Source organism: Agelaius tricolor, unplaced genomic scaffold (genome assembly GCF_023055355.1).
Source record: "Agelaius tricolor isolate 1412-34295 unplaced genomic scaffold, bAgeTri1.0.p SCAF_9, whole genome shotgun sequence".
Lineage (NCBI taxonomy): Eukaryota > Metazoa > Chordata > Aves > Passeriformes > Icteridae > Agelaius > Agelaius tricolor.
Genome location: NW_027269269.1, coordinates 18,316,271 through 18,341,854, shown reverse-complemented (window position 1 = coordinate 18,341,854; position 25,584 = coordinate 18,316,271). Strand labels below are relative to the sequence as shown.

At 41.3% G+C, this 25,584-nt stretch overlaps 1 protein-coding gene across 15 annotated transcripts in view; it reads right to left on the bottom strand.

Moving 5' to 3' along the window:
• TENM4 (teneurin transmembrane protein 4) overlaps positions 1 to 25,584 on the bottom strand; it is a 927,633-nt gene that overhangs the window by 41,907 nt on the left and 860,142 nt on the right. For 12 of the 15 annotated variants that reach the window (XM_071432902.1, XM_071432903.1, XM_071432904.1 and 9 more), the window contains 4 exons: positions 23,247 to 23,267; positions 16,738 to 16,970; positions 7,433 to 7,587; positions 3,493 to 4,370 (listed from right to left, as the gene is read on the bottom strand). In XM_071432902.1, the coding sequence (XP_071289003.1) occupies positions 3,493 to 4,370; positions 7,433 to 7,587; positions 16,738 to 16,970; positions 23,247 to 23,267 (1,287 nt within the window). The remainder of the gene's footprint in view (positions 1 to 3,492; positions 4,371 to 7,432; positions 7,588 to 16,737; positions 16,971 to 23,246; positions 23,268 to 25,584) is intronic. The other 3 variants (XM_071432907.1, XM_071432909.1, XM_071432915.1) reach the window with 1 other exon arrangement.

Below are 25,584 nucleotides of genomic sequence, written 5' to 3'. Positions count from 1 at the left end.
GTAGAAGAACATGGTGCCACTGGTGCAGTGTAAACTTGCCATCTGGATTTACTTTACTGTTAACTTTTTAGGCAGCAGTGTCCAGCTTGTCCGGGCCCACAAACAACTCTTGTGTGCTGTGAGAAACATGAAACTTTCCCTCAGAGTCAGATTTGATACCTTTATTTCTTTGGCCATGAGCAAAACAGAAATATGAACTTCACCCTTCCCCTCAGTCAAGACTGAAAACTCCTTTAGAGCACCTTCTAGCCACTAATGTTCACAGGAATTCTCTAAACCACTTAAGCCTTCCCAATGTACATTTCTCGATGTTCTGGCAGAGAAACCAATAACATAAAGGTAGTCAATGTTGATTTTATTTGGTTTACACCATCTTCTTCAGCTTCTTTGATAACAAGGAATTTAGTCTTCATCCTGCCACGCCTGCACTCATCTCTGCAGCTTCTGTTTCAGTCATGCAAATCCTCTCTCTGGTGAGATTACATTATAAGAAAGGCATCAGAGTCCTGATCTAAGATACAAAGAAATGGAGAATATACTGCTTTCATGTTTGGTTACTCAACCAGTTAGGTCATCTCAGCCTTAAAAAAATCACACCTTCTTGTCAACTTGAATTTCTCTAGCTTTGCTTTCCAGCCCCATACCCTTCTCAAGCCTTTCTCTGTTAGACTGAGAGTCCCTCTCAAGGCAAGAGCTTTGGCTGACATGTTCTGATCTGGACACTTCCCAGTCTCATTCATGTTGAGATAAATAGATCAAGTCTTTCTTGTTCTCCCCATGAATGAATTTTTTAAGAGTTTTTCTTCCCAGTTCTTCATAAACTGCATTTTTATGAGCTGACAATATTAGTCACATCAATGCTGGACAAAGAAACAATCAGCTTCCTACTAACCACTACAAGTAGAGTGTGTAAATGTATTAATTTAGTTTGTCCATCCAAGCAACAAGTTAGACAGATTTGCCATGGACTCATGTGAGGATCACACTGAAGACTTGATGCCTTGCTACAACTCTGAGAGCCAAGGCTCATGTGTATCCTGGCATCAGACTGTACAAAAATATATTTTGTTTAAATGAAACCTACTTTAGCAAGCAATTGAAATATTCGACTCTTATTTCATATTCTAATTTTATCAGTCTGAGTTTATGTTCTTTCCCTGGTTACACATACAAAACCTGGACAGAATCGATCCCTCTAAATCACTGATCTGCCTTGCAAGACCCTAGTGGATAGGATAGGATAGGATAGGATAGGATAGGATAGGATAGGATAGGATATGAAAGGGTAAGATGGATGAAAAAGAATAATAGTCTCCAATTCAAGCATGGAAAATTTAGGCTGAGCATATAAAAAAAGCTCTCTAAAAGTAACAATAATACAGGTAAATACATTGTTATTACTAACAATATTTATAAAAAACTCAGATGACTGACAGGATCCATTTTACCAAACTGTAGACATCAGCAACATAAACATCTGTATCTGAACTCATCATTCTCTACTACCTTTGCAGAGATAAACTTCCAGAATACAACTCTTCTCATCTTAAAGGAAATAACATAACTCATAAGAAACTCTGAATGGGCCTATTTCTTTCCACCTGCCTGTAAAGGGTGGCTGAAGTAACTAATTCAGATCTAGACTTTCACCCTGTAGTTTTATATAGTTGCATCAGAAACTGTCAGAAATAGTTAAACATAGGTAAGTGATCATAGGTGTGAAGTATCTCTGAAGGCACAGTCACAAATCTATATTCAGTTATGCTGTGCTATCATACAGTGCTCTAGTCAACACTTGCTCTAGTCAAGATTTTCATAGTCCAGCCACTAGAGAATACTGTCTTCCATTTAGCTCTAAAAAGCTTTCTTATGACTCTTCTGAAGTGCATAAAAGGACCAGAATGATGACTTTCACAAATGCTCTATTTTGTTGGACAGCAAGAAATAATGGATCACTGTTATAAATATATCCACAGAGTAAGTTAGTTTTGAGCTTCTGTCTTGTTTTATCTCCTTTATATTTTCAGTTGCACTTTAAAATAAAAGATTATGTTTGAGGTATAAATCTGACCATTATTAGCTGTAATGTTTAGTTTGCTTCACTGTCTGTGGCTGCATCTGTTTTCAAGCACAGGAAGTATTGGGTTCTTTGCAAAAAGAAAACACCTCCTTGACTTAGCACAATGGTCCTGACAATATAGCTGGCTTTCACTCCTATGGAGAAAGACACCTTCTTTTTCCTCCCTAAGGCCTTTCTCAAGCAAATTCAAAGAGATGGAGAGTATTAACTTGGATTCACTGAGGAATATTGCTACAGTAATTGCAAACAGAACATTGATAAAATGCTAATAACATTTCAAAAGATTCATCACAGAGTTTCCATCAGTTCTTTTCAAGGCAAGAGCAGGAGCAGTGAGTATTAAGCAAAGAAATTTGAAACTGGGCCTGGAACATTTTAAGGAGAGAACCAAAGCAACCACATATCAACACACAGATATGTGGATTTATCCAGCTTTCCTTTCCTGAATCCCTTTTTTTCTTAGCAGCTTTTTTGTTTATCATCTTGGGAACTGCCTATTCTATCCAAATTGGATTCTTAGAATGGGTCTATTATTATGGCAGCTGAACACTTCCATGTAACCATTCAAACCATGTGGGGAATGATGCACTTAAAGGAGAATTTCAAACAGGTTACACTTGTAAATAAAAATTAAACTAAGGAAGAGGGAGGGGAAGGGACTCTCAACAACAGGATGAATCCTTCTAGGTGCTCTTCACCCAGTTATCTATCTTTGTCCTTTTTTATATCAGAGATGTGTTCGCTTTAAAAGCAGGGAATTGCTAACAGCAGTACAGAGAAGAAGTACAAATATTCAAGATACTGCCATCTCTGGGTCTTTCAGTGCATCCTATCTTCTCTCTGCTTAAAAATCTTTGGGGATAGTCTTGAACTGTTTCAAGACTACTTTTAAAGCTTAGTGAGGCAACTTGCAACAGGAGGAATTGAGCAGTCCATTAATTACAGAATTGTTTCCAGAGCAAGCTCTCATTAGTCATTGCCAGTTGTCATTCTACACCAGACACTTCAAACAGGCTCAACAAAGACACTGCAGCATAGGAGGTAGGTGAAAAGCTGTGAAAAAAGAGGCTCTGATGGAACTTTCATACTTCCAAGGCTTTCAAAGCCAAGAAAAATTCTCTGACACACAACCTAAATCTCCAGTCCTGACTACAGTTAAGGAGAACCAGGTGTCCAAATTACTTAGAAAAACTCAGCAGAAATTCTGTTTGACTTGACTTGGTAAAGGGAGCTTATTCAAGCTCTAATGCACCAACTGCCAGTATCTAGTGTTTGCGTGAAATCCAATACTCTCTGTTCGGGCCATTTTATTTGGACAATAATTATGATCAGGGAATTAAATTCTACCAACCTTGCATGGTTCAGAGAACACACAATGAAGTCAGCAGTGCCAATATTCATAAAATACTTACTCATAAAATGTTGTCCAACCATTTTCATTGCTTTTAGTGGCAAGGAGACCAGAGTTGCCGTGGTAAGTCATCATGGCTACTTCATGCCCCTGTGTTGTTACACTTTTGAGTGCACTGTTGGTACCAATTGTCACCCAGTAGACTTGGCCATCGGGCACCACCAGCCAGAGGGGCATCCCTGTGGAATCTCTTCGGATGTTGACTAAGTTGCCATTATTGTCAGTGATCAGGGTTATATCTCCGTCTCCAGAATAAGTAAAATTGTAGAGATAATCTCCAGTGGTAAGGCTCTGAGTATAAAGGTGCTTCCCACTGGTGTCAAACAAGTACAGTTCCTGGTCTATGGGTGAGGATAACTCATAGAGATTTTGTGTGTTGAGGAAGGGCTTGTTTTTCCGAATGAAGCGGATTCGGATGTTCCCCAGATCGGCGACGTACAGCTCCCCGTCCGCACACACGGCGAGGGAGGAGGGCGCGTTGAGCTTGGCGTCCTTGGCGTAGCCGTCGTCCCCCGAGAAGCAGTCGCAGTTGGCATCGTTCTTGCAGTCGCAGCTGCTCGGGGCACCGGCGACCAGGGAGATCTCCCCATTGGTGGTGACCTGCCTGATGCGGTTGATCTTCTTCTCGTCGGTCTCAGCGATGTACAGCACCCCGTTGTGGGACACGGCCAGGGCGGTGGCAGACTCCAGCGTGGCGTGGATTGCCACCTTGCTGAGGAGAAAGTGATCCATGCCTGGCACCTGGCAGTGCATGGGCCTCCCTGCCACGATGCGCACTTGGTGGTTCTCAGAGATCTGCAGCACAACATTGTTGTCGAGGACATAGAGTGAATTATCCATGGGATTCACTGCCAGATCCGTGGGCCATTCTAGACGAACCTTCATGGTAAAAAACCACAAGGGAACTTTTATAGCCAGACATTTTTCTAGTACATGATTGCTATAAATCAATCACAATGAGGATGGAATCAACATGGATTTAAGGGGGAATGGGTGAAAAACCCCAAAACTAATTATTACTTGATAGGTGGCCATAGAGGATATAACCTGCTGTGAGCAAGGGGGCCTAGCTCTTGGGCACGTGAAGCAGTCACAGGGAGACACCCACACTCTGCACTGGAACATTGGTGGGAACAGGATGATGGACAGAGGCAAACCATTCTACAATTTTCCCTCTCCAGTTTTTTGAACTGCTGGAAGCTGGACCTCATAGCAGAGACCTGGGACTGTAAATTTTGCTGTGTGAAGTGCTGTGAAATCAGACACACAGAACAGTGATTCTTTTACTAAAGGATTTTTCACATAAGTGGCTGAACTCCTCTTGGTAAATGACAAGGAGGGATAGACACAAAACTGGCAGCTGTGCCAGCATGTGTGAATATCTGTTATAACCTATGGTTTTCTGCTTTATGCTGCAAAAATGCAGAATACCAATTCACAGGAAACACAGGCAATTTCAGTTCAAGGAGTAGAATACTTGTGCCTTCATGGTGATTTTCACATTTTGTTTTAGCATAATGGAAAAATGGGTTCAGGAGCAACATATCCCAGTTCTACACTGATAATCCACTAAAACAGTGACTGGCAACACCACAAGTGAGTAAGAACTAGAATGACTTCATTTCTAGCTCTCCTTCTGCAATACACTCTTTTCAAGTGTGTCTTCGCTTTTAGTTGCTAAACCTAAAAAATGTTTACCAACAGAATTCAGAACTTTTTTTTTTTGTAAAAAACTCCAAGTTGTGCATTTTTTTGATTATTTTATTTTATTTCAGGTTTATATAGAAAAAAAAATTGGTCTTGTGCTGATGGGAACCTATCCATTCCAATGTAGTTTCTTTGTTTTGAACCTTTTTTCCCACCATCCATCTCCATTGCTGCTTCTTCTCATTTGTCTGATGTGACTAAGTTTAGAGGACTATTTTGTAATCTTATTGGAAGGAGGAGTGGATGCCAGCAGAGTCAGGTCCATGAAACCATCTTTCACTCTGATTTTATTTAAAACTGAGTAAGGAGAGACCAGGTAAGATTCAGAAACACAGGAAATTCCTATTTTTAAGGCCTGTAGTTCAACATCTCTGCTACAGCCATGCTTTATTTTGATGCTCCTATATGCCTTTTCAGCATTTATTTTAAAGGATCAGATGTAAGGTATTTAGTTCTTTGTGTCTTCTAATGCTTGAGTGCGTGAAGCTTATTTTCATTGCTAAGCAGTTTGATGAGCTCTGTCTACTCTGGTTCTCTGCTTGCAAAATCTCCTTCCTTTTCTCAGCTCCTGGCCTATTTTAACCCTTCTTGTAGTAAAACATTATAGCCTGTGGTTTTCTCTTTAATAATTCATGCCTCCATCCCTTCCAGTGGTCTTTAAGCTCTGCAGTCTTCAGTTAGCATCAAGAGCTGAGTTTATTCTGAACTGACAAGGGAATTTTCAATTTCTTAAAAACCATTCCTTGTCAACAGTGGCAGCTAAATATTTCATGTCCTCATGTCCCAGGCAGCCTCAAGGGCCTGACAGAAAGGACCCTTCTATCTGCTGTAAATGATGAAAAGCTGCTTCCCAAGCTGGATTTTATTTTTAAATTAAGCTTGTATTCAGTATGTTTCTCTACAACAGGAGTGGTTAATTTGCCAATCCCAGTACAGGTTAATCTAAAAATGGTTCCTGTCATTTTATGACAGGGAAAAAAAGTCTTCAGCTGATACATGTTCATCTCAGAAGTGTTTGAACATGACACTGGTTTACATAGAAGCTACATAACCTGGAAGTAAATAATTTCTAAAGTCTGATTATACAACCGTCTTCTGCTAACTGACCCTGAAATTCACATGAAGAAAAAACTATGTCTGTAAGATGAGAAACATACTACAAGGTGGCCTTTAACCATCAAAATTTCCCTTTTATAGAAGGCAGAAAAACTTTTAAAGTCATAATTTCAGCTTGTTCATAAATTACAGACAGTGGGAGCCAGTTGCAAGGAAGCAAGAATAATCTTTTCAAATTAGAGGGAAAAAACAAGAATAGATTCCATATGGGAGCATGGAAATTATCTAGGTAGTTACAAAAAGGAAACCCCACTGACATCTATTGTGGCTGAATAACAGTACTTAGCCCTCCAGCTATGATCTATATTTTCATAGGAGAGGGCAACATTCCTGCAGTCAGGCAAACAACAAGTGGCACAAAGGTTTCAAAGGACACTGTCCTAAACTGGCACAATTTGATAAGTTGGCCAGTGCTACACATAACTGAGTGCTGGGCTGTAACAGATTTCTCTTCTGCACCATCCAGCAGTAAAGCAATCAAAATCAAAATGAGATTTCCTCTTCTTTTTTTCTCTGAACCTTGAAGCCGCAGGACTTAAAAGCCCAGCATGATGGTAGCTGCAACCAATTTGCAATCTGATACGATTCAAGATTCTTGTTTCCCTGCTGTTGCTAATTTTGGCACCACATCCTCCAATCAGTATTTCCTATGTTAATTTGATTCAGGTCTAAAATTGTGCTGGGCCAAATTAGGATGAGGAGAAGAAAAGAAAAAAACCTGTGATTAGCTAAGACGTTATAATGGAGCATGGCATATAGTCCATGACATATAGTGAGACATGACGGTAACAAAACCTGCCTTCCCAGGAATCTGTGCCTTCCCACTGACTGGAAACTCTGACAGAAGTCAGTTGTGTGGCTGGGACATCTTCAAAAATTTCACCCCCAAAAATCTATGAGTTAGGGCAGTCAAGTCTTTCCTTCTGTCCTTCCTTCTGTCTTTACTGGGTAATTCTTTTATGATCTGGTCAATTTTATACCATAAACTATGTAGAAAGGCAACTCTCCTTAAGCCCTTACCTCTTTGTCAGACATGCTGGGGAAGCACACAGACATGCAGGTAAGGGTGAAGGTGCAGGCTTGCATTCTGTAAAAACAAAACCAAGCCACTGTCTTACCTGAGAAATGTCCATAACAGAGTCACAGCTGAGAGGCCGAGCAGATGTCAAGTCATTGGAACCCAACACAGTGGAGATGATTCCATTCTGATCAATCCTCCTGATCATGGTGCCATCCACAAAGTAAATCAGCCCAAACTTGTCCACAGTGATGCCTGGAAAGGATCAAAGAGAGACAGTCAGAAAGTGATGGCAGCCTGACACGGGGAGCAATATATCTGAAGGCATTCCAAATGGATAAGAGGAGAGCTGGGCATGTTGGAGTCCTGGTTATCAAGAGCTTTGAACTGGCAGCATTCCATGGAAGGCACTTTTCAATGCAATTCAGAAATCCCTGCTCACTCCTGGAAAAGGGCATGGCATTCGGTGAACTGCTGAAATGAAAAGGCTTCCTAATAATCACATGTCTTACATGATCAGGAACCTGGTTTTATTGCTCATGGTATGAATGGTAAGCCATGCACGTAAAAATGTTACACTGATGAATCTTTCAAAAATGGCAATAAAAAAAAGGCTGTGAAAGGTCCATCAGGTCAATCAAATTCCAGAGGGATAAATGAGAAAGGGTTTTCCCTGGGATAATCCCACTAATATACAGTGTTTCACCTGATTCTGAACTCTGCAAGTGATTAATTTCATTGCTCAAACCTCCTTTGTAGACATACTCCTGTCAGTGGATTTGAGGTCTGCTGACAGCAGTTACAGGCTGCTGATCTCATTTCTTGCCCTGCAGACAGTGCTCTACACTTTCCAATTAGAACTCATAACAGTCTATGAGTGTGGTCATTCTAATTTTACATATCAGAAAATTAACAGACAAGGCAATTCTCACAAAGGCGCAGAGAAAGGTCATGACTGAGGCAGCAGTAAGAAGTTAGGGGCTCTATTTACCTCCTCTTTGTGCATGTATAAATTAAAATAACTCCACAGTCATTCACCTCATCTACCCTATAGAGGCAGAATGTCACCCAGCATAATATTTGAATGTGTTAAAGACACTACAAGCTTGTAAAGAAACAGAAAAAGAATGTAGAGGCCTGTAACATCTTTTTTTATGCAAGTGAAAATTCTGCTTGAAATATATGAATATTAGGATCTTCCTGTTTGGTTTCTTTTGCTTTCAGGGTTAACAATCACTTGGCAAAAAGCAGACATCTGCACTGTGCATCTAAGCAAGTATCTGAAGCTATTCCAATCAGTGGAGAGAGAAATCTACTTTGAAAGTGTAATTTGTATCACCCTAAAGCCCATATCCCCAAGACACTATACAAATCCTGCTGGAAATACCTTTTCCTCCCATTTGACTATAAAAGCATACTACAGCAAATATCTCTAAAGAAAACATTTATATTGTAGGCAGATTAAATTACTGAGCTGAATTCTCACTAGACTGTCTCTTTGGCTGTCATCTTGGTGACAGAAATGATGGAAATGCTGTTTCAGATAGAAAGCTTTGAGAATGTTTGAGGAGTGATCAGACCTTGTGTTCCTCCAAAATGCTGTTTTGCAGCCAGATCCCCTTATTTGAAACATCTACACTCTCAGCCTCCATCCACTGTGAGCTCTGCTGTGAAGTGCAGATGCAGCAGTTCACAGATCAAAAATTCTAGATTTTCATAGAGTAAGGACTAATCCTCTGATTGCTTTGGCAACTAAAATCATGGCCTTCAGCCAGCACTGTAAGTATTGCATGGGCTGGAAGCCACAGAGGTAGGTGATATGTGGAAGAACATAGCAGATTTCATTATAAGGAAATCCACAGAAGATAATCTGGCCTGGCAGAAAAACATTAGGACTAAGTCATTGTTTGAGAGAAAGAACAAACTTCTGCATTGAGCTGAGATAAAGGAAGGGATTCAGACATGGTTGCAACCTGTTGATTCCAAGTCAATTAGGAGTCAGAAAACTGGTGTTTCAGATCACTGAGTGGAATGGGAGCTGTGTATTATTGCCAGGAGGCAAAACCAGCATTTTCGTTACTTCTTCACAGCATCACCCTGTTTGAAGGGCATCACTTTGACCTGGATCAGATATTTGATCATCAGAGCTGTGTGGTTTCAGAATAGCCTCTACGGCAGTAAGAAAAAAATTACTTGCTGCTTTCAAGATGAAATTCATTAATTTTGGAGGGGATTATATAGCAGGATTGCTGAGATAATGCATGACAGGACTGAATGACCTAAAAGATTGCCTCTAGTCCTACACTAATACCTGTGTTGAATTCATGCCAAGGACTCATCTTTGCAGGGCCATGAAACAAGAGTCTCGAAGAGGAGCACAAGGTAACTGTTGAACATCAGAATTTACTAAGAATTGTGAGGCACCAGCAAAAGTTTCCCGAATAATTTGTGGCTGCCCCATCCCTGGAATTGTTCAATCACAGCTTGGATGGGCTTTGAGTAAACTGGTCTAGTGGAAGGTGTTCCCCCTCAGGGTGGGTAGAAACTAGATGGTCTTTATGGTCCCTGCCAATCCAAACCATTCTATGATCTGATGAATGCTATGGGAGAAGCCACAGTAGTGGTGGCCATTTATTCTCACTGTAAATATAAACACATCACTTGTATTTAAGTACTTTGTTAAATATTTGCAGAAGGATCTGATGGGATAAGCATCAATATCTCACTGGCATCCATGGCTTTCAGGAAACTATCTTTACCTGCCATGAGATTTGTCAGCACTACGCCCTCTTCAATGGATCCATCCAAGATACTGGCACATGTCACCTGTCACTGTCATCTGCTGTTGAAGGTCTCTGCTCCTCTTAATTATTTTGCCTACTGAATGTCAAGTTCTTTCAAGTTTGCTGGTATTTGCTTAAAAACCAACAACTAAGCTCTTTAAGCAATATGGCAGACATGCTTTTTTTTTTTGATGATAGAAGGTTCAGTTGATCTTAATTAGCTTTTGTCAAACACTCAAAAGAGTCTCTTACCTATTCCTTGGTTCACAACAAGTATTTTTCCAGGTGCCTGTCCATTACTGTGTGTGACAAGCCAAAAGCCAGTGAAGGGTGGCAGGCTGGATAATGCGATTTTCAATGAGGCAGAATTTTCTTCCTTAGCTAGTTCCATATGTATTGGATTGGACTTATCAGCAGTGTCTGCTGGCAGTGGCTCACTGTGTGCAGTGCTGGGGTTTGATGGCTGGTCTGATTACCCAGTTACAGTAGTAATAACCTGGATGCACTGTGGGCCTCGAACCAGCTCTGATCAGATGATAAAGCACAACTTTATTTTGCATTCCAGCTTAGACAAAGAGCTCGCACACCCAGGTAAGTGGAAGTGGGATAGCAAAGTTACCACTTATCACCGTGCTCCAGAGCAATGGTACGTGTATGTGCTCTTATCACTGAACACTTCTCTGCTTATCCCTCTTTCATAATGGCTAAGCAATCTCAATTGCCTCACATTTCCTGAGATGTTCTGTAGGGCAGCAGAGTTTGCAGTTTGTTAAAGCCCCAAATTCCCACTTGCACACATTCCTTACATGGCAGCTGCTCCAATCCCTTCCTGATTTTGCTGAGTGTCTTGGAATCAAAACTAATTATAGAGAAGAGCCCTGCTATCCCACAGACAAGTGTCTTTGGATGGATGACTTCTGTGAAAAGGGAAAGAAGCATCTCATGGATGCTTTGCAGCAGACTGTAGAGGTTAGGTTGGACCTTTCTGTTTTCTTTCTGATATAGGCACAGTTCCAGCGCTGGGAGCTGGCTTCTGCAAACAGGCACAGAAATGGGTAATTCACATGTTATGCGTGTTAAGCCCAAGGCCTTGGCTTGCTTTGGCAGAAGGCTCCTCTCATGTTTCCATAGGAACATAAGGGAATTACAGTCTCTCAGCATATAGCTCCAAGTTCAGCCTCACAGTTACTGAGAGGAAACAGCTGCTGCCACTACCCAGGTAGCGTTGCAGATCCAAACCTTAAGTTCTGAGATATGAAACACATACGCTATCAAATCGTGCTGGCTCCCCTTGCACAAGCAGACATCTCTCACAAAACAAGGGCTTGTAGCACCACGTGCATCTCAGCAGTGAGCTGTGCTGATAGAAAGTTGATGAGATGACATTTGCTTGAAATGTCAGGACCTTGCAGCATGAAGAGGTGACAGCACAACATTATGCTGCAAATAGCCACTGGGACATGGTGAGTTTCTTGTAGAAGACAAACCACTAAAAGTGATTGCATGGTGCATATAGCTCTAGTTAGGAAAAGCAAAAGGGGAAAACCCTTTTCACTGAAAAACAAGGTGCTTAAAAGAAATCCAAATTTGGACCTTTCTTGTCTGACTGGATGCTGAATGACTGAGTAATAAAATGGGAGATCAAAATCAATGTCAGTAAGTACAGAGGAATTCACAGGGGAATGAGAAAGCCTAACTACCCATATACACTGACAATCTGAAAAAGAGCACATTGGAAAAAGATTCTGGAATTCCTGTGAAAAGTTTTCTGCTAAGATCAGTTTTGTGCTATGCAGTGGTCAAGAAGGGGACCACAAGACAGCAAGGAATTAGCAAAGACACAGAAAAAACCCCAACAAAACAGTGGCTTGGCCTCAAAAGGACCATTCTTTTTCATGACCTGGCTAAAGAAATTGTGAAAATTATTAGCACAGGGTGCCTGGAAGAACAAAACTAGGTGTTCAGAAAGGTTTCTTAGCCAATTGGTGCTGATATATTAAGCACAGGTCTGGTGCAACTTCTTCAGAAATTCCCCTAAATACTGATGACTAGCATCTGGAGTGTTAGCACAGGAAGACCACATTGCCCCTGTCCCTAAGTCTCTTCTGGCCAGAGTAAGGGACAAGAAATTTTGTTCAGTCAGCTTCTGGTCTTCCCCAAAATGGTCCTATTATTATCTGACCATAAAAATGTTAACAGATTGTGGAGGGCTGGTTTCCTCAATTAGTTCTGTCGAACTCTTCAACACTTAGAGAACAACTGAGATTTTGTTTACACATTCAGCAGGGCAGAGTGAAAGAACCAATCTGTCCCCAAATTAATTACTTCATTTCACATTGGTGTTATGGTGCTAAATGAATGAGATGTCCTCTCTCTCCCCACGTGCCTTCTGAAACCTCCTTCCTATTGTGTCAGACTTGTCACTGCAATCTCTCTTAATTGCAAGCTCCTTGGTAATTTCTCTGCCACAACATTTTCCCGAGAAGAACCAATGGTGAGTACTCAGATGAAAAGAAATGCTCTGACAAGCTGGAGTTTTAATTTTTCTTTAGATTGCTTGTAGAAGAGGATCATTATTAGCAGATGATAATTAGGAAGTGGTAACACTTTAATTTGCAAGGATATATTGAAATTCATTAGCATCTGAAAGCTTTGCTGTGCTCTGTGGCAAATGAATTGGATGGCTCAGACTGGTTCCTAATAGCTATAATAAATACCCTGACCAAACCACTGCCACCCCTACTTCATCTGTGGATCTATCTGTCCTGTGTTTCTGTAGCCTACCTTTATTAAACAAGCCAAAGATGGGTAAAGTGTGAAACTCCTGGAGGGTTTTACCCCTTCTAATGTCTTTTCTAAGCGAATGGTCTAAAAGGAGTTCTTCCTTCACTGGACTGAGACAAGAACCTCTGTCCAGAAGGTATTTCAGAGAAATGTCAATACTAGGGATAATGATTCTGAACTAAAACAGGGTGGATTTAGATTATATATTAGAAAGAAATCCTTTCCTGTGAGGGTGGTGAGCCACTGGCACTGGTTGACCAGAGAGACTGTGGATGCTCATCCCTGGAAGTGCTCAAGGCCAGGCTGGATTGGGCTCTGAGCAACCTGATTTAGTGAAAGGTGTCCCTGCCCATGGCAGTGGGGCTGGAACTGGATGGTCTTTGAAGGTTGCTTCCAACCCAAAGCATTCTACTCAAAGCATTCCCTCTGAACTCAAGGGAGCTGAGGTGAAAACTGGAGGAAGTGATCAGAACAATGGGGAAAAGTCTACCATTCTGAACATTGTTTGCTGCAGTGGGGACCTCATTCTTCAGGCTATCAGATCCAGGAGAAGACCAGAACTCCCAGAATGTGGTTCATCTCACCTTGAACATGTGCATTGTCACAGAATGAACCACCTTCAGGGTACTAGTTTCTTTCCACTGAGAAGAGACCCAAAAAAACCTACTTAGACCAGATGCTTGACTGGTCCAAGGGACTAAAGATATATGCAAAGGCATATAATGACAGCTCATGATTATTTCTCCAGCCTTAATGGATTGCTGGTTTTCATCTGGCCAGAAGGTATCCCTCAGTGTTTTCCAGCAAGCTGAAAATATCAGCTAATTAAAACATCATGAAAGGTAAGACTTTTATTCTTTATGATTTTTGAAAAAGTGCAAAGATGTCCTTAAAATACAGAAATTCTACTTGGCATGAAGCAGTTATGTTCAGAGCAAAAAAAATAGCTTTAGGCTTAAAAAGTAGAGTCCTGTGAAGAGCAATGATTCTTGAAAAACTGACTTTCCAAGTCCTTCCCTGGCCAGCTGATATCTCTATAGCTACAGAATAGTCTTCTAATTTCCTTTGACCATTCACTTATGAGTGTTTATTTGCCTGCCAAGACACAGAAGCAGAGGGTCACTTGAGATCTACCGGTTACGCATACAATAAATCATTTTTATTTTGAACTATTATGAAATACATGAGGGAAGAGCATTTGCTGGATTTTTCTGCTAGGATGAACCACTGTGGAAGCATAAACAACGGTGACATTACATTGTCAGCATGAGTTTTCACTGTTCATCATTTGTTGAGGGGACTGGGGAGTGAGTCACACCTGCCACAGCCATTGCCTCAGCAGAATTTGCAGTCAGGTTAGAATCAGATCAGGGAACACTATTTAGGAACTTTCTATTGGCAGTGCAGGCTTTCTGCATTAGTATTTTCTTCTTGTCATTTTGCTTCATGTCATTTCCTCTTTCACCCTCAATTTACTTCTGTTTTGTGAAATTTTGGAGCTATGAGGAATGAATGCATGAATTTTGCTGTTATATGATTGAGGTGGAAGAATGGCCTCCTGAGAGCTTCAGTTGCCAACAAGATGGATTTCAGTGCTGAAAACTTTGAACTCCAGAGCTGTTTGCTATAGCAAAGAAGAAACATAAGTCATCTAAACCTTGTAACATTCACCCATGGATGGAAATGAATAATATTCCTCTTATCTTGTAGAAGGGAGAACAGAGGACCAACAAAAGTGGTGGGGCATTTTTTTTTTGCACTGATTGAACTTCAAAGAGGTGCAGAAAATTGGATTACAGATTTCTGGGTTCCCTGATCTCATGATTCATCTGCTGGACTGCCTGGATCTCTCTGCCCAAGTCACTTAATTTTCCTTTCAGTCGGCCTTCTCATTTCAGTGAGACAAATTCTACACTACAAACTGACCACCAGTAGCTGTTCCTTTACTTTATCTGTGCTTCTGGCAATACTTTAGCCCAATATAATGATTAACTCATGGGATTCTCTTTAGCCCAATATAATGGTTAACTCATGGGTTTCCAAGAGAGCTTGGAAACCATGCTGGACTCTTTGAATATTACAGGGGTAGAAGTCTGAGTTTTGATGCTTTTTGGCAAAAAAATAGGTCCTCCAAAGTACATTTTTCTGCATCCTTGACAGGAAACAACTAGCTGACATAACAAAAAAAAACCACAACCAAACAAAAACTCAAACAAACCAACAAAAAACCAAACCCAAACAAAAACAAAAACCCCAAAGAAACAAAAAACCCAACCAAACCAAAACCAAAAAATCAGAGCCAGACCTGGCACAAAAGCTCATTAAATCAGTTTGGGTTTCCTGGATTCAGTAACAACAATGTCATCTCTGTGTCATGAAAAATAACTTCCTGAGAATTATAGAATCATTGAAGGGTTTGGGTTGGAGGTGACCTTTAAAATCATTCACTTCCAAACCCTTGCCATGGGCTAGGACTCCTTCCACTAGACCAGGTAGATGAAAGCCCTATCCAACCTGTCCTTGAACACTTCCAGAGATGAGACAGCCACAACTTCTTTGGGAATCTCATCTGCTCTCAGTGAAATAACTTTCCATAAAATCACAGAATGGTTTGGGTTGAAAGAGACCTTTGAAAGTCATCTAGTCCAAACCTGCTGCCATAGGCAGGAGCACTTATTAAAGGATCCCCAGGTTTTGCTGAGGGGTTGCTTTACAAAGAGGTTGGGATAGGCTTGGCTGTTGTTGTGCTGAGGAAGGAGGGAGCTACCACTCCGCAGCGCAATGAAAAAAAAAGCCTGCAGCACATTGATGTCAAAGCCAAGGACCTAAATAATCTTGCACTCTGAACAACTGCACAGAAGGAAACACATAACAGGCAAAAACACCCCATCTCAAAAAACATTCCTGCATGGGTGTCCTTTGTGCACAGATTTTTGACTGTGTTTGTGAAGAGGGCTGCAAAGAGTGCCTTCCACCTCATCTCTATCCCCTCCACCTCATCTCTACCCTCTCCACCTCATCTCTATCCCCCTGTTTGTTTTTTTTTTTTCCTGAGGTGCTGTGGACAGCTGGGAGGAGTGACATCCTCCATCTGCAGAGCTTGTTACCTTGAGATTGCCAGACTGAAGTCTTGGCTACACACAGGACTGCATATGTTTGGCTAAACCTGTTTTGAACAATTTAGTTCACAGCCATGAAGGCTGTGTGATGCTTTTATTCTGATTCAACTGTGCTTTTATCACATTTCAGGATGTTGGAACCAGGTAAAATTAAGCTGAATTAGACCACTCCCATATCAAAGTTAGCATCCACCCCCACAGGATTTAAGCTAGATGCTGTGATACATCATGTCAATGTCTAAACCACCATTTGCATATCTTTGAGCTGTATGCTAGTTTTGCTGCCCTTTTATAAATATATATATATATATATATATATATATATATACACAGCAATGCTTATAGGGCTTTTTTTAATGCCAAGAAAGCCTCAGTGAATTGAATATTAGTGATTCCTGCCCATGTTGGGAGGAACCAAGCACTGTTGGTAAGGAGAAGTAGTGGCTCCACAGATATAAAAGTGATGGGTGGATTTATTCCATTGCCCTCTGGACATGTGCCCATCACTGAACCCCTCTGGCTTGGCATTCCTCCCAGCCATGTGAATTTGAAGAAACATGACACAACTAGCTGAAGGTGAGACATACTCACTTATTTCCACGAGCAAGCCCTTAGGATGTGTTTCAGAATTGGAGAGGAGAGCAATCTCCCGTGTGACTAAACAAGCTGCTTTCAAAAAAAACCCTTTAAAATAGCCAGTGGAGAAGAAGAAGTCTCACCCCTGGGATTTGTAAGGGTGGCATCAGTGCCTTTGCCTCCATCTCCGCAGCGGGTATCATCAAATGGGAGGCACTGATCCCCAGTTCCAGCCAAGACCTCTGAGTTCTTCACAATGTCTTTCACTGATGTGGTTGACTTGATTTTATAGATACGCCGGCTGTTGGTGTCCGAGAGGTAGATGGAGCCAGTGATCGGATCTGTGGTCAAGTAATACTTATGAGCTGGGCTGTGGCTGAAAAACAAGGGTATGACATCATTAATTTTTTGGATGATGTGTTTCCTTAAGTCAACAGGCAATGCAAACACTTTAGAGAATAAAAACGCAAGGGGCAGAGAGACTGGGAAAGTGAAGGAGTGCTGTTTTGGACAAGGTTAGTACACAGTGTGTTACAGCACGGGATCCCAAGCTGCATCCATTAGCAATCACTGTGCCTTGGGTGCTCTCTGGCATGGAGGGAAGCAACCGAAGGAAAGGGCTCTCTGGTCTGAATCTGAGCCAAAACCATGCCAGGAACTACTACAGATTGAGTTCCAGTGCCTGTGTTTACTTAATTTACTTGTTACAGACATAGTCCTGAAACTGGTGTTCGTGCAGTGCCAGGAAGTGAAGGGAAAACAGAGAACATTAGGGAAATAAAACAAATAATAATGAAAAAAAAATCTGCTCTCCCAACAAAGACTAATACAAACTCCAAAAGGAGACTCCCTGTATAAAGCACTTGAAGATACACCCTTCAAGATCACTGCATCAAGGTTCATCTGGTCTCTTGCTGACTCCAGCAAAGACTCTAAAGTTCTGTTCTGCCCTCAGGGAGATTAAGGGAATCCTACCACTGAATTCAGCTGGACCTCAATGATGAGAGAAACAAAATAATTCCTGAGTGGCAGATTTTGCCCCAAGTAAAGCATGAACTGAGGAACCTGAACATCAGTCCCCTGTTGAACACCCTCTGCTCACTGTTTCCTTGGACACAAGAAAGGGTGGCTGAGAAAACCAAATGAGCAGACAGAATGATAATATTTTTAGCTCCATGACTGCAACACTAAATGAGCCCAAGACTGAAGAAATTAATAAACTAGAATCCACTTTATGGAAAGCATCCAATAGAACTGGCCAGAAAAAACCAACCAGATGGGTTTAGACAGAATTTAAACGATTGTCTTGCAAGGACTTTACCTGTATTTTAACATAGATACTTAAGATATTAATGTCTTTTATCAAAATTGTTGACTACTAGTGTGTATTGAGCTGCATCTCTTCTAAGCCTGAAACTAACAGGTTAGACTTTTAATGTCTGTCCTGAAGAGATTTATTTTCCTTCTAAGAAAGCCTAAGTAGTAATTAGAACAAGTATGAAAAGTATCTACTTTTCTCCAGAACATTTTCAAGCTGTCCAAACTCATCAAATCCAAAGAATTCATATTAAAAATCTAGGCCACAGTTCACATTTTTGCACTTAATGGAATTGTTCCAGGAGAAGTTGACTAGAAACTTGAGTGCCAATCACAGTTGACTCTATTCTGCATATAGAAAATTCCTCTCAACCTTTATATTAAGAAAATCACCCCCTCTTCAGACATGTAAAAATTACTGAGTTATTCTCATATTTAAAAAGCAGTAAATTGGTTCTTCATTCAAATTATTTAATACTATGGGGGTGAGGGAAAAGCACCTTTCTGATTTATTCTGGAATATCCCTTGTGATTTATCCTATTAAAGTCTGAACAGATTTCATCTCCAAAAATGACACTGATTCTTGCTAAATAAAATGCTCTGACCTTCAAGACAGCTCCAGCCTGACAGTTCAGTCTCCATCTGTATTCCTTCCCAATGACAGCAGGCTGGGAGGGTATTATTTCATTTACCTGCATGTCACTCACACTAAGCAAGTGGCTTCAACCCTGGTGGAAGAAGTTCCCTGTGGGAATCCATCATCCATTTTGATCAGGGCCTTGCATTTTCTGCTGACTGTCCTAACAAAGCCCTGCTGAATGTCAGTAAGCTCTTGAGCTGTTCATAATCTCTATTTTGCATGGGAGGTGGACAAGAGGAGGACAGATTTAATGGCACTTTGCAATCCTTTACCATCTTTGACTGGCAAGCACAAATAACTTTCCCAGAGTTTTAGAGCAGGCTATGTGCAGATGGGCAACGGCAAATGACTTACTCAGAGATGGAGAAAAATGGGGAGAGAGAGAAATTCCTGTTCCCCTCTCCCAGCAATATTGTCGTGATTTATTTTTGGATTGCACAGCCCCACTCTAGTGGATTTTATTATTGATTACAATCTTCTGTAAAAAAGACAGCTCTTAAAACAATTTTCTACTGCCAGCTCTTGTATAGAATACATGCTGAAACAACCTGTTAAAACGGTTAAGCTGGAATTTACCCCCCTGGCCTCTGCCAACTGTTTTCATCACTGCAGAGAGTTAGTATTGTACTCTGCCCTACCATGAACTGCACAGTGTTATACACTGGAGGGTTTTTTGTCACTTTGAGATCCTTCAGGGTGAAAGATGCTTAAATAAACATACACTGGTCATGTAAAATCTCCCAAACCGCTTTCCTTTATCTGTGATACTGCATGAGTGGTGGAGCCAGGAACATTGGGGATTCACTTTTTATTTAAAGCCACAATCAAAAGGCAAATCCAAGTGGTAAACTGGACGGGGCTGAACAGCAACTGAAATAAATATGCCTGGGGTGAAGCAGAGAAGACATTTTCTCCCCTTTCATCCTTTCTTATTTCTCAGCTAGGTAACAGTCCAAAACAAAAGACAAGACTTTTTACTATTCAAAAGACTTGATCAGCTATATTATTTGTAGTCTTAGAATATCTATCCCCATATCGGCGCTGCCACTAGAAAATCACTGTGGAGGAAGAGCTGATTTCCCATTCAGAGTGTTCCTTGAGCTATTACAGTTTTTTAGAAGAAAACCTGAGCAATGCATTGATATTTTAAACCCCCCGAAGCAATAACACTGAAATTGCAGTGATGGGATGGGCTGGTCCCTAGCCAAGAACTGACACTTTGGTGGGTATTAGTGGGCATGATGGTGTAGTCACTGGGAATGAGAACAGTTTCATGGTTCTGCAAGCCAAAGTGAAATAGAGGTGATACTGCTTCCCTGTATACTTGTGATACAGTGATGTGCTGGGAAAGCACAGGGAAATCTTCCAAGTCCACAGTGATCCCACTTCTTTGGGGTTGTGTATAGTCTCTTCCATACATCTGCCTTCTCCCTTTTATCATTCTCATTATTTGGAGGGGATAGTACCAGTACCATTTAGGAAGCTCTGCAGGTATGTTAAGAGATTGAGACTCTATTTTAAAGTGCTTGTGCTTTATGTAATTCCTTACACACAGGTACAGGGAAGAAACAGGATAAAAAATTGGGTGAGCTGGCAGAGGTATGAGGTTTGAATTGTGAATTGCTTCAGTTGTATTATAATATGTACACAGGCTTTGAACAAAGGCTGGCATTTTCCCTTTGAGCCCAGAGCCCATATTTTGGAGGAGTCCTAGGAAGGAACCTCCTGCTCCAGACTGGGAAGCCAGTCTCTAAGGAAAAGAGATGAGAAAAGGGAGATGGTTCCTTTTTTCAGCATGTTCCCTAAAAAACATCAGCACAGCACACTACACCTTTTTATTGGTTTTTGTAAAATGCCAAGGGATTAATTTCACCAAGCTTTAGATGGTTACAAAGTGGATGCTTACACCAGAGCTGGCTGCCTTAATTCCCTTTACAAGCAGTGGAGAGAAGTATCACCTTTTGGGGTAGGACTTGTCTGACTATTTTCAACATTTGTCTCACAAGATTAACTGTATCTTAGTTTTTCAAATGCAAGGGCATCTATACCTCCTTGAAGGACAACCTCTGTTACTGGTAACTGTACAGCTCTGGCACCCACTGTGGCCAACAGATAGGAGCAGTCACACCTCCAAAATTAGTTACCCACAACCACTGACCTGGATAAACCCCTGGGGCTTCTTTGGATCTGATGTCTCTGTTTAAGGACACAAAACCACTTATTTTTCTCTGCCAGCTACCCACTTTCCCTCTGAGTTTTGCTGGCCAGGTACATTTGCTGGTGACTAAAGAACCACCAAATTCCTGCAGTCAGGAGGTTTTTGTTCAGTGGGGCTGTGTTTCCATGGCTTCATGCTAAGCACCCTGCAGCTCAGACCCAGAGGATTTAATTATTGTAGCTTGTGTGAGGTACTGGTCTTTTTTCCCTGGGTGAAACTCAATAGATTAATACCTAAGAAGGCCACACAGTGCAGTGAGCTGGATTTGCACTTGGTCTTTTAGTGTTTGCAGTTTGTGTGTGATGCCCAAAGCTTTCTAGTGTGACATGCTGGACAATAACATTTTATACCAATGCCATAAGCCAAACCAGAGATGGCAAGGGACTTTTCATCTGATCCTAGAGCTGTTTGCTGAGATACCTCTCTTTGTCACTAATTGTAGACTTCTCTCTAAAGTATGAATGGAAACATGAAAGGAAGAATAAATTTAAGTGGACAGTTTTTGTATATTTGCAAGACAGAAATGCCTCACTGCCCTCCACGTTCCTGCAGAGAAGGCATCATGTTTTGGTGATGCTTTTTAGCTTAGCTGACATCCCTCATTTAGGCTGTTGCAGAGTTAGTTCTTGGCTACACACACAGAGCTGTAAAGCCAAGCCTCCTAGTGGGTAGATCCAGAACCTTTGGAGATCAAGCTCATCACAGCCTACATACTGGGGAGGAATTCCTTTTCCCCAAACTGAGGCAGCTTTAGCATATGGATTTCAGCTTTTCCAAACCACTGTGATTCAGCCCTGTGGACCTCCCCTTTTACACCATTACTGGTCATTGGTGTCAAGCTTAGGATCTTCTGGAGTTTAAAGCACTGGAGCTGTAGCTGAGACTACACACACTCGTTTCCTTGAGGGTCAGGAGCAAAGAGACTTCCTAGCAAGAAGTATTAAAGCAAATGTCACAGAACAGGCACTAAGAGATGGGTGACTCCTTCAACACAGTCACAGATGGAAGGATTTGATCTGGAGCTCCTCACCTGCTTCCTCCCTCCCTCATCCCCTTTAGGCTACACTGAAGCAGGCATGTCTTGGATTTCTTTCACTTAATTTCTTAGTTTTTAGAAACTGCCTAAAGGCTGAAGCCCTGCCAACTCTGCTTGCCAATCTGCAGCGTTTGTGGCCAGTCCATTGATCTTCTTTCAGTTACTGTTTTCATACACAAAACCTCTTCTCATAACAGGTATCCAGCTGCTGCCCTTCACTGTCAAAGCAGATGCACTTTAGTGGCTGTGTATTTCTTGGGCATTAGGAATAAAACCTGGCTGTTCCAAAGAGAAATGAATTTTTCTATAGTCTTCAAATGATGTGAAAGAGTACCTGGGGGACTGGAACTCAGCCTGATGAGGACAACCAGTGAAAAATTCTTGGGTACCAACCTCCCAGCCCTGCTAATAGATGCTTTGGGCCAGTCCAATATATTGTGAAGCTCAAGCCCTTCATTGTTGTTCTGGCAATAGGATAAAAAATCAGTTTCTACTCCATTTCATTTCCAGGCATGCAGATGAAAGAACATTTCTAGTTTAGCACAGCCTCTATGAAGTCAAAGAAATAGTAAATGCAAAGCATGTAGCAAGAAAAATCCCCAATCCCAAATGCAAAGGAAAACTAAACACACACAAACAAAAATCTCAACTCCACACAGTCTAAGCTTCTGATTTAGAAAAGCAACCAGGGAGAAGGATGGGAAACTTGTCAGAGAAGTCCTCGCAAACACAGTCAGTGACAGGAAGTTGACATCTTCTGGAATGCAACTGATTGGATCAAACCCACTGAAACTCCAGTGAACCCAAGTGACAAATATTCTTAGTGACAAAGCTCCAATTTAAGAGTCTCTCTTTTATCTTGTTTTCTTGTCATTACTCTTTTATTGCATTTCCTGGCTAAGGTTCTGAGTTGTGCTACCTCCTATTTGAGTCTGACAGACTTTCACGTGTCAAAGCTCTCTATGAAAGCTCAGACTGAAAAATGTTACAAAAACTAATTTCCCTGGGTGAGTAATTCTGGGGCACATAGGGATCTTCATTTTGCTTGTTAACCCCCCCCCAAACCCAAATGAAGGCTTTTCACTGTATGAGAATTATTTTTCCATCCTATTTGTTCCAGTAATCTGTATCCTGATGCTGTTCCCATTCTACTTTCTTGGTTAATTCCCATCCATTTTTCTTCCCCCCTCTTCCTCCTGTTACCCTGCTTCTCCTGCCTGTATTTCCCCTGTCTCCAGCTATAACAGCTCATGCAGAAGTTTGCATGGCTCACATTGTGATTAATGGCTCCCAGTTCTGATGACTGATTGCCTACGCCAGTTTTAATCACACCAGCTTCATTTGCTATTGAATCATCTGGAAATGGCACTTGTGGCTCACTGTGTAACAACATGCAACAAGACAGGGAGCAGCATAAGAATTCTCCACTGGTTGGCTTACCTATGTCTGAAATCTTTATTTCTGACAGAAGACAGGAAAGCAGGGAATAGAAGAAAGAATGAGGTGTTAGCAGCTCAGTTCGATGCATTATTAGCAGATTGAAAACTTGACAGTAACTGTATCACACAATGCAATAATAAATAAAGACTTAGCTGGAATGACACTGATGTATTTTATATTGGATATTACTTGGCAGTAAGCTCACTTATGTACTGCTGCATATCACAAAAGAATTGTGATCTCACCTGCTTAGAGTTATTCACTCACACAAGAGATAGGACCATCCGACTTTATCTATCATTCAGTGCAGCACTGAGCTAAATAGATGTAGATGCAGATATCTTTACACTTTTTTTTCACTCTCAGTCAAAGCAACACCTTGTGATTTAGAAAGGTAACTTAAGAGATGCACAGTTACGGGTGGCAGTTCATTGCTGTAACCTCATGAACCCCAGCCCAGAGGACTGAAATTATGCTGAGCTGGACATTTTTCATAGGTCTAAGTTACACACACAGCTGCAGCTCTCTGTGACCCACAATGCATTTGCTTCCCAGAACACTACACTGCAAACAAACCTCCAACCTTTGGAGCCAAACAGTGAGGGTGTTAATCTCAAAGGAGATGCTGATTTGAGAAGACACAAGCAAACTCCATTTAGTCCAAAAGCAATGGCTTTCCTTTTAGCCAGCCAACATCTGAACCCACTTACTTTATAGCACACCAGAGTGAAGAAATGTTTATTAGATCCAGTAACCTGAGTGTTTGCACAGATGAAGCAGCAATCATTGCAGCAGATTTAACTCTGGAGTAAATTTAACTCTGTGCCTCTACACAACAGCCAGCAAGGCTACTCTGTCAAGGCTTCCAATTTTCTCTTCCCCAATGAGGAAATACTTTGCAAAACCTCTGTTTGGTCTGGTATTTCCACTGACAATGAAACAGGGATTGGGTTTTCAGAATTGTACTTCTGGGAAAGAGATATTAATCCTACTCTGTTGAAATGGGATTTGGACTCACCTAGGCTCTTCTGGAAATTTCACCTTTGGTCATTAAAATAACTTTCTGGCACTAGAAGGATAGATATTACACTCTAACGAGGACCAGGTCTGAAGCTTTATCCCAGCTTCCCACCTTACAAACATGAGAGATATTATGTTCTCATGTATCATGGAACAGAATAGCAAAAATGAGGTTCTTGCTTCCTTACTTGAAAGGTGCCCCAGCCCTCTGAGGTGCCCATACCAAGGCAGATATTCTGTAAGTGCCAGCCTTCCGTGGTGCCTGTCTGGATTTTTTTTTCCATACACCATGATCTACAAGGATGGTTCTGAATGCCAAATAAGACTTCTGGTGAGGTCTAATGACCATGGCATGTTTGTGCATGAGGGACAAAGGGGATCTTGCACAAATTTGGCTGCAGTCCTTGCAGAAATGCAGTAATATGTTTGTCCTCAGCAGCAGGGGATATTAAATCTAAGGAGAGAGGGTCTTACTTTCAGGAAGATTCTCACTTTCAGGCCAGATTTTGAGAGGTGAATGGGAATATTGAACCTTCCTAGCAGGCTATCCTCATACTGACTTCTCAGGACCTGAGTTCAGGCCTGTCAAGCACAGAAGACTCATTCAGGAACACTCCCTTAACTCTGTCTGACTTTCCTGGAGTGAGGCTTCTCAGGCCACGCAAAGCCCCACTGCTTTATAGTGGATGCTTGTTTTTGTGGAAATTTTAGATAGGAAAAATATCCTCAGTTAGGTCAATTTGAAATTTGGTTCAGTCACAATTTATTCAATTTTCTCAGAATTTGTGACAAATCATACTTTTCTCTCTGCTTCATTATTTTTAATGGATGTTCCTGCCCCTTCCTTGTTATTTCTCCTGGTATATTTTTTTCCTTTGCTTTTTGGCATTAAAAGGAAACTCTCCACTTACTTCCAGATGCTTCCCATCTGCATGTTCAGCCTGACACTGCTGCTCAATTGGGAACTGAAGGGGACTGCTACAGATGTGCCCTCAAAAAACAACTAGAAAACCCCAGTCTGTGACTGCCTAGAGTGATAATCTTGTCTAAATTATGAGTGATTATCAGTCCTGATTCACCTTTACATATCATCATCAGTGCTGTGTCCTTCCAAGTTTAGGTTATCTCAGAGGCTGCTTGTTAATTTTCAGCATTCCCACTGGTTTCTGACTACAGGAAAAGGCAGACATCAGCACAGCCTGATTTAGCAGCACAGAAATGTGTCAATATTTTTGGCATGTGATTCAGTTCTGGAAGAACTCACTAGGCCTGTGTTTCTCTGGTGTAAATCAAAGTCAGCAGAGTTGCAGAAGAGGCA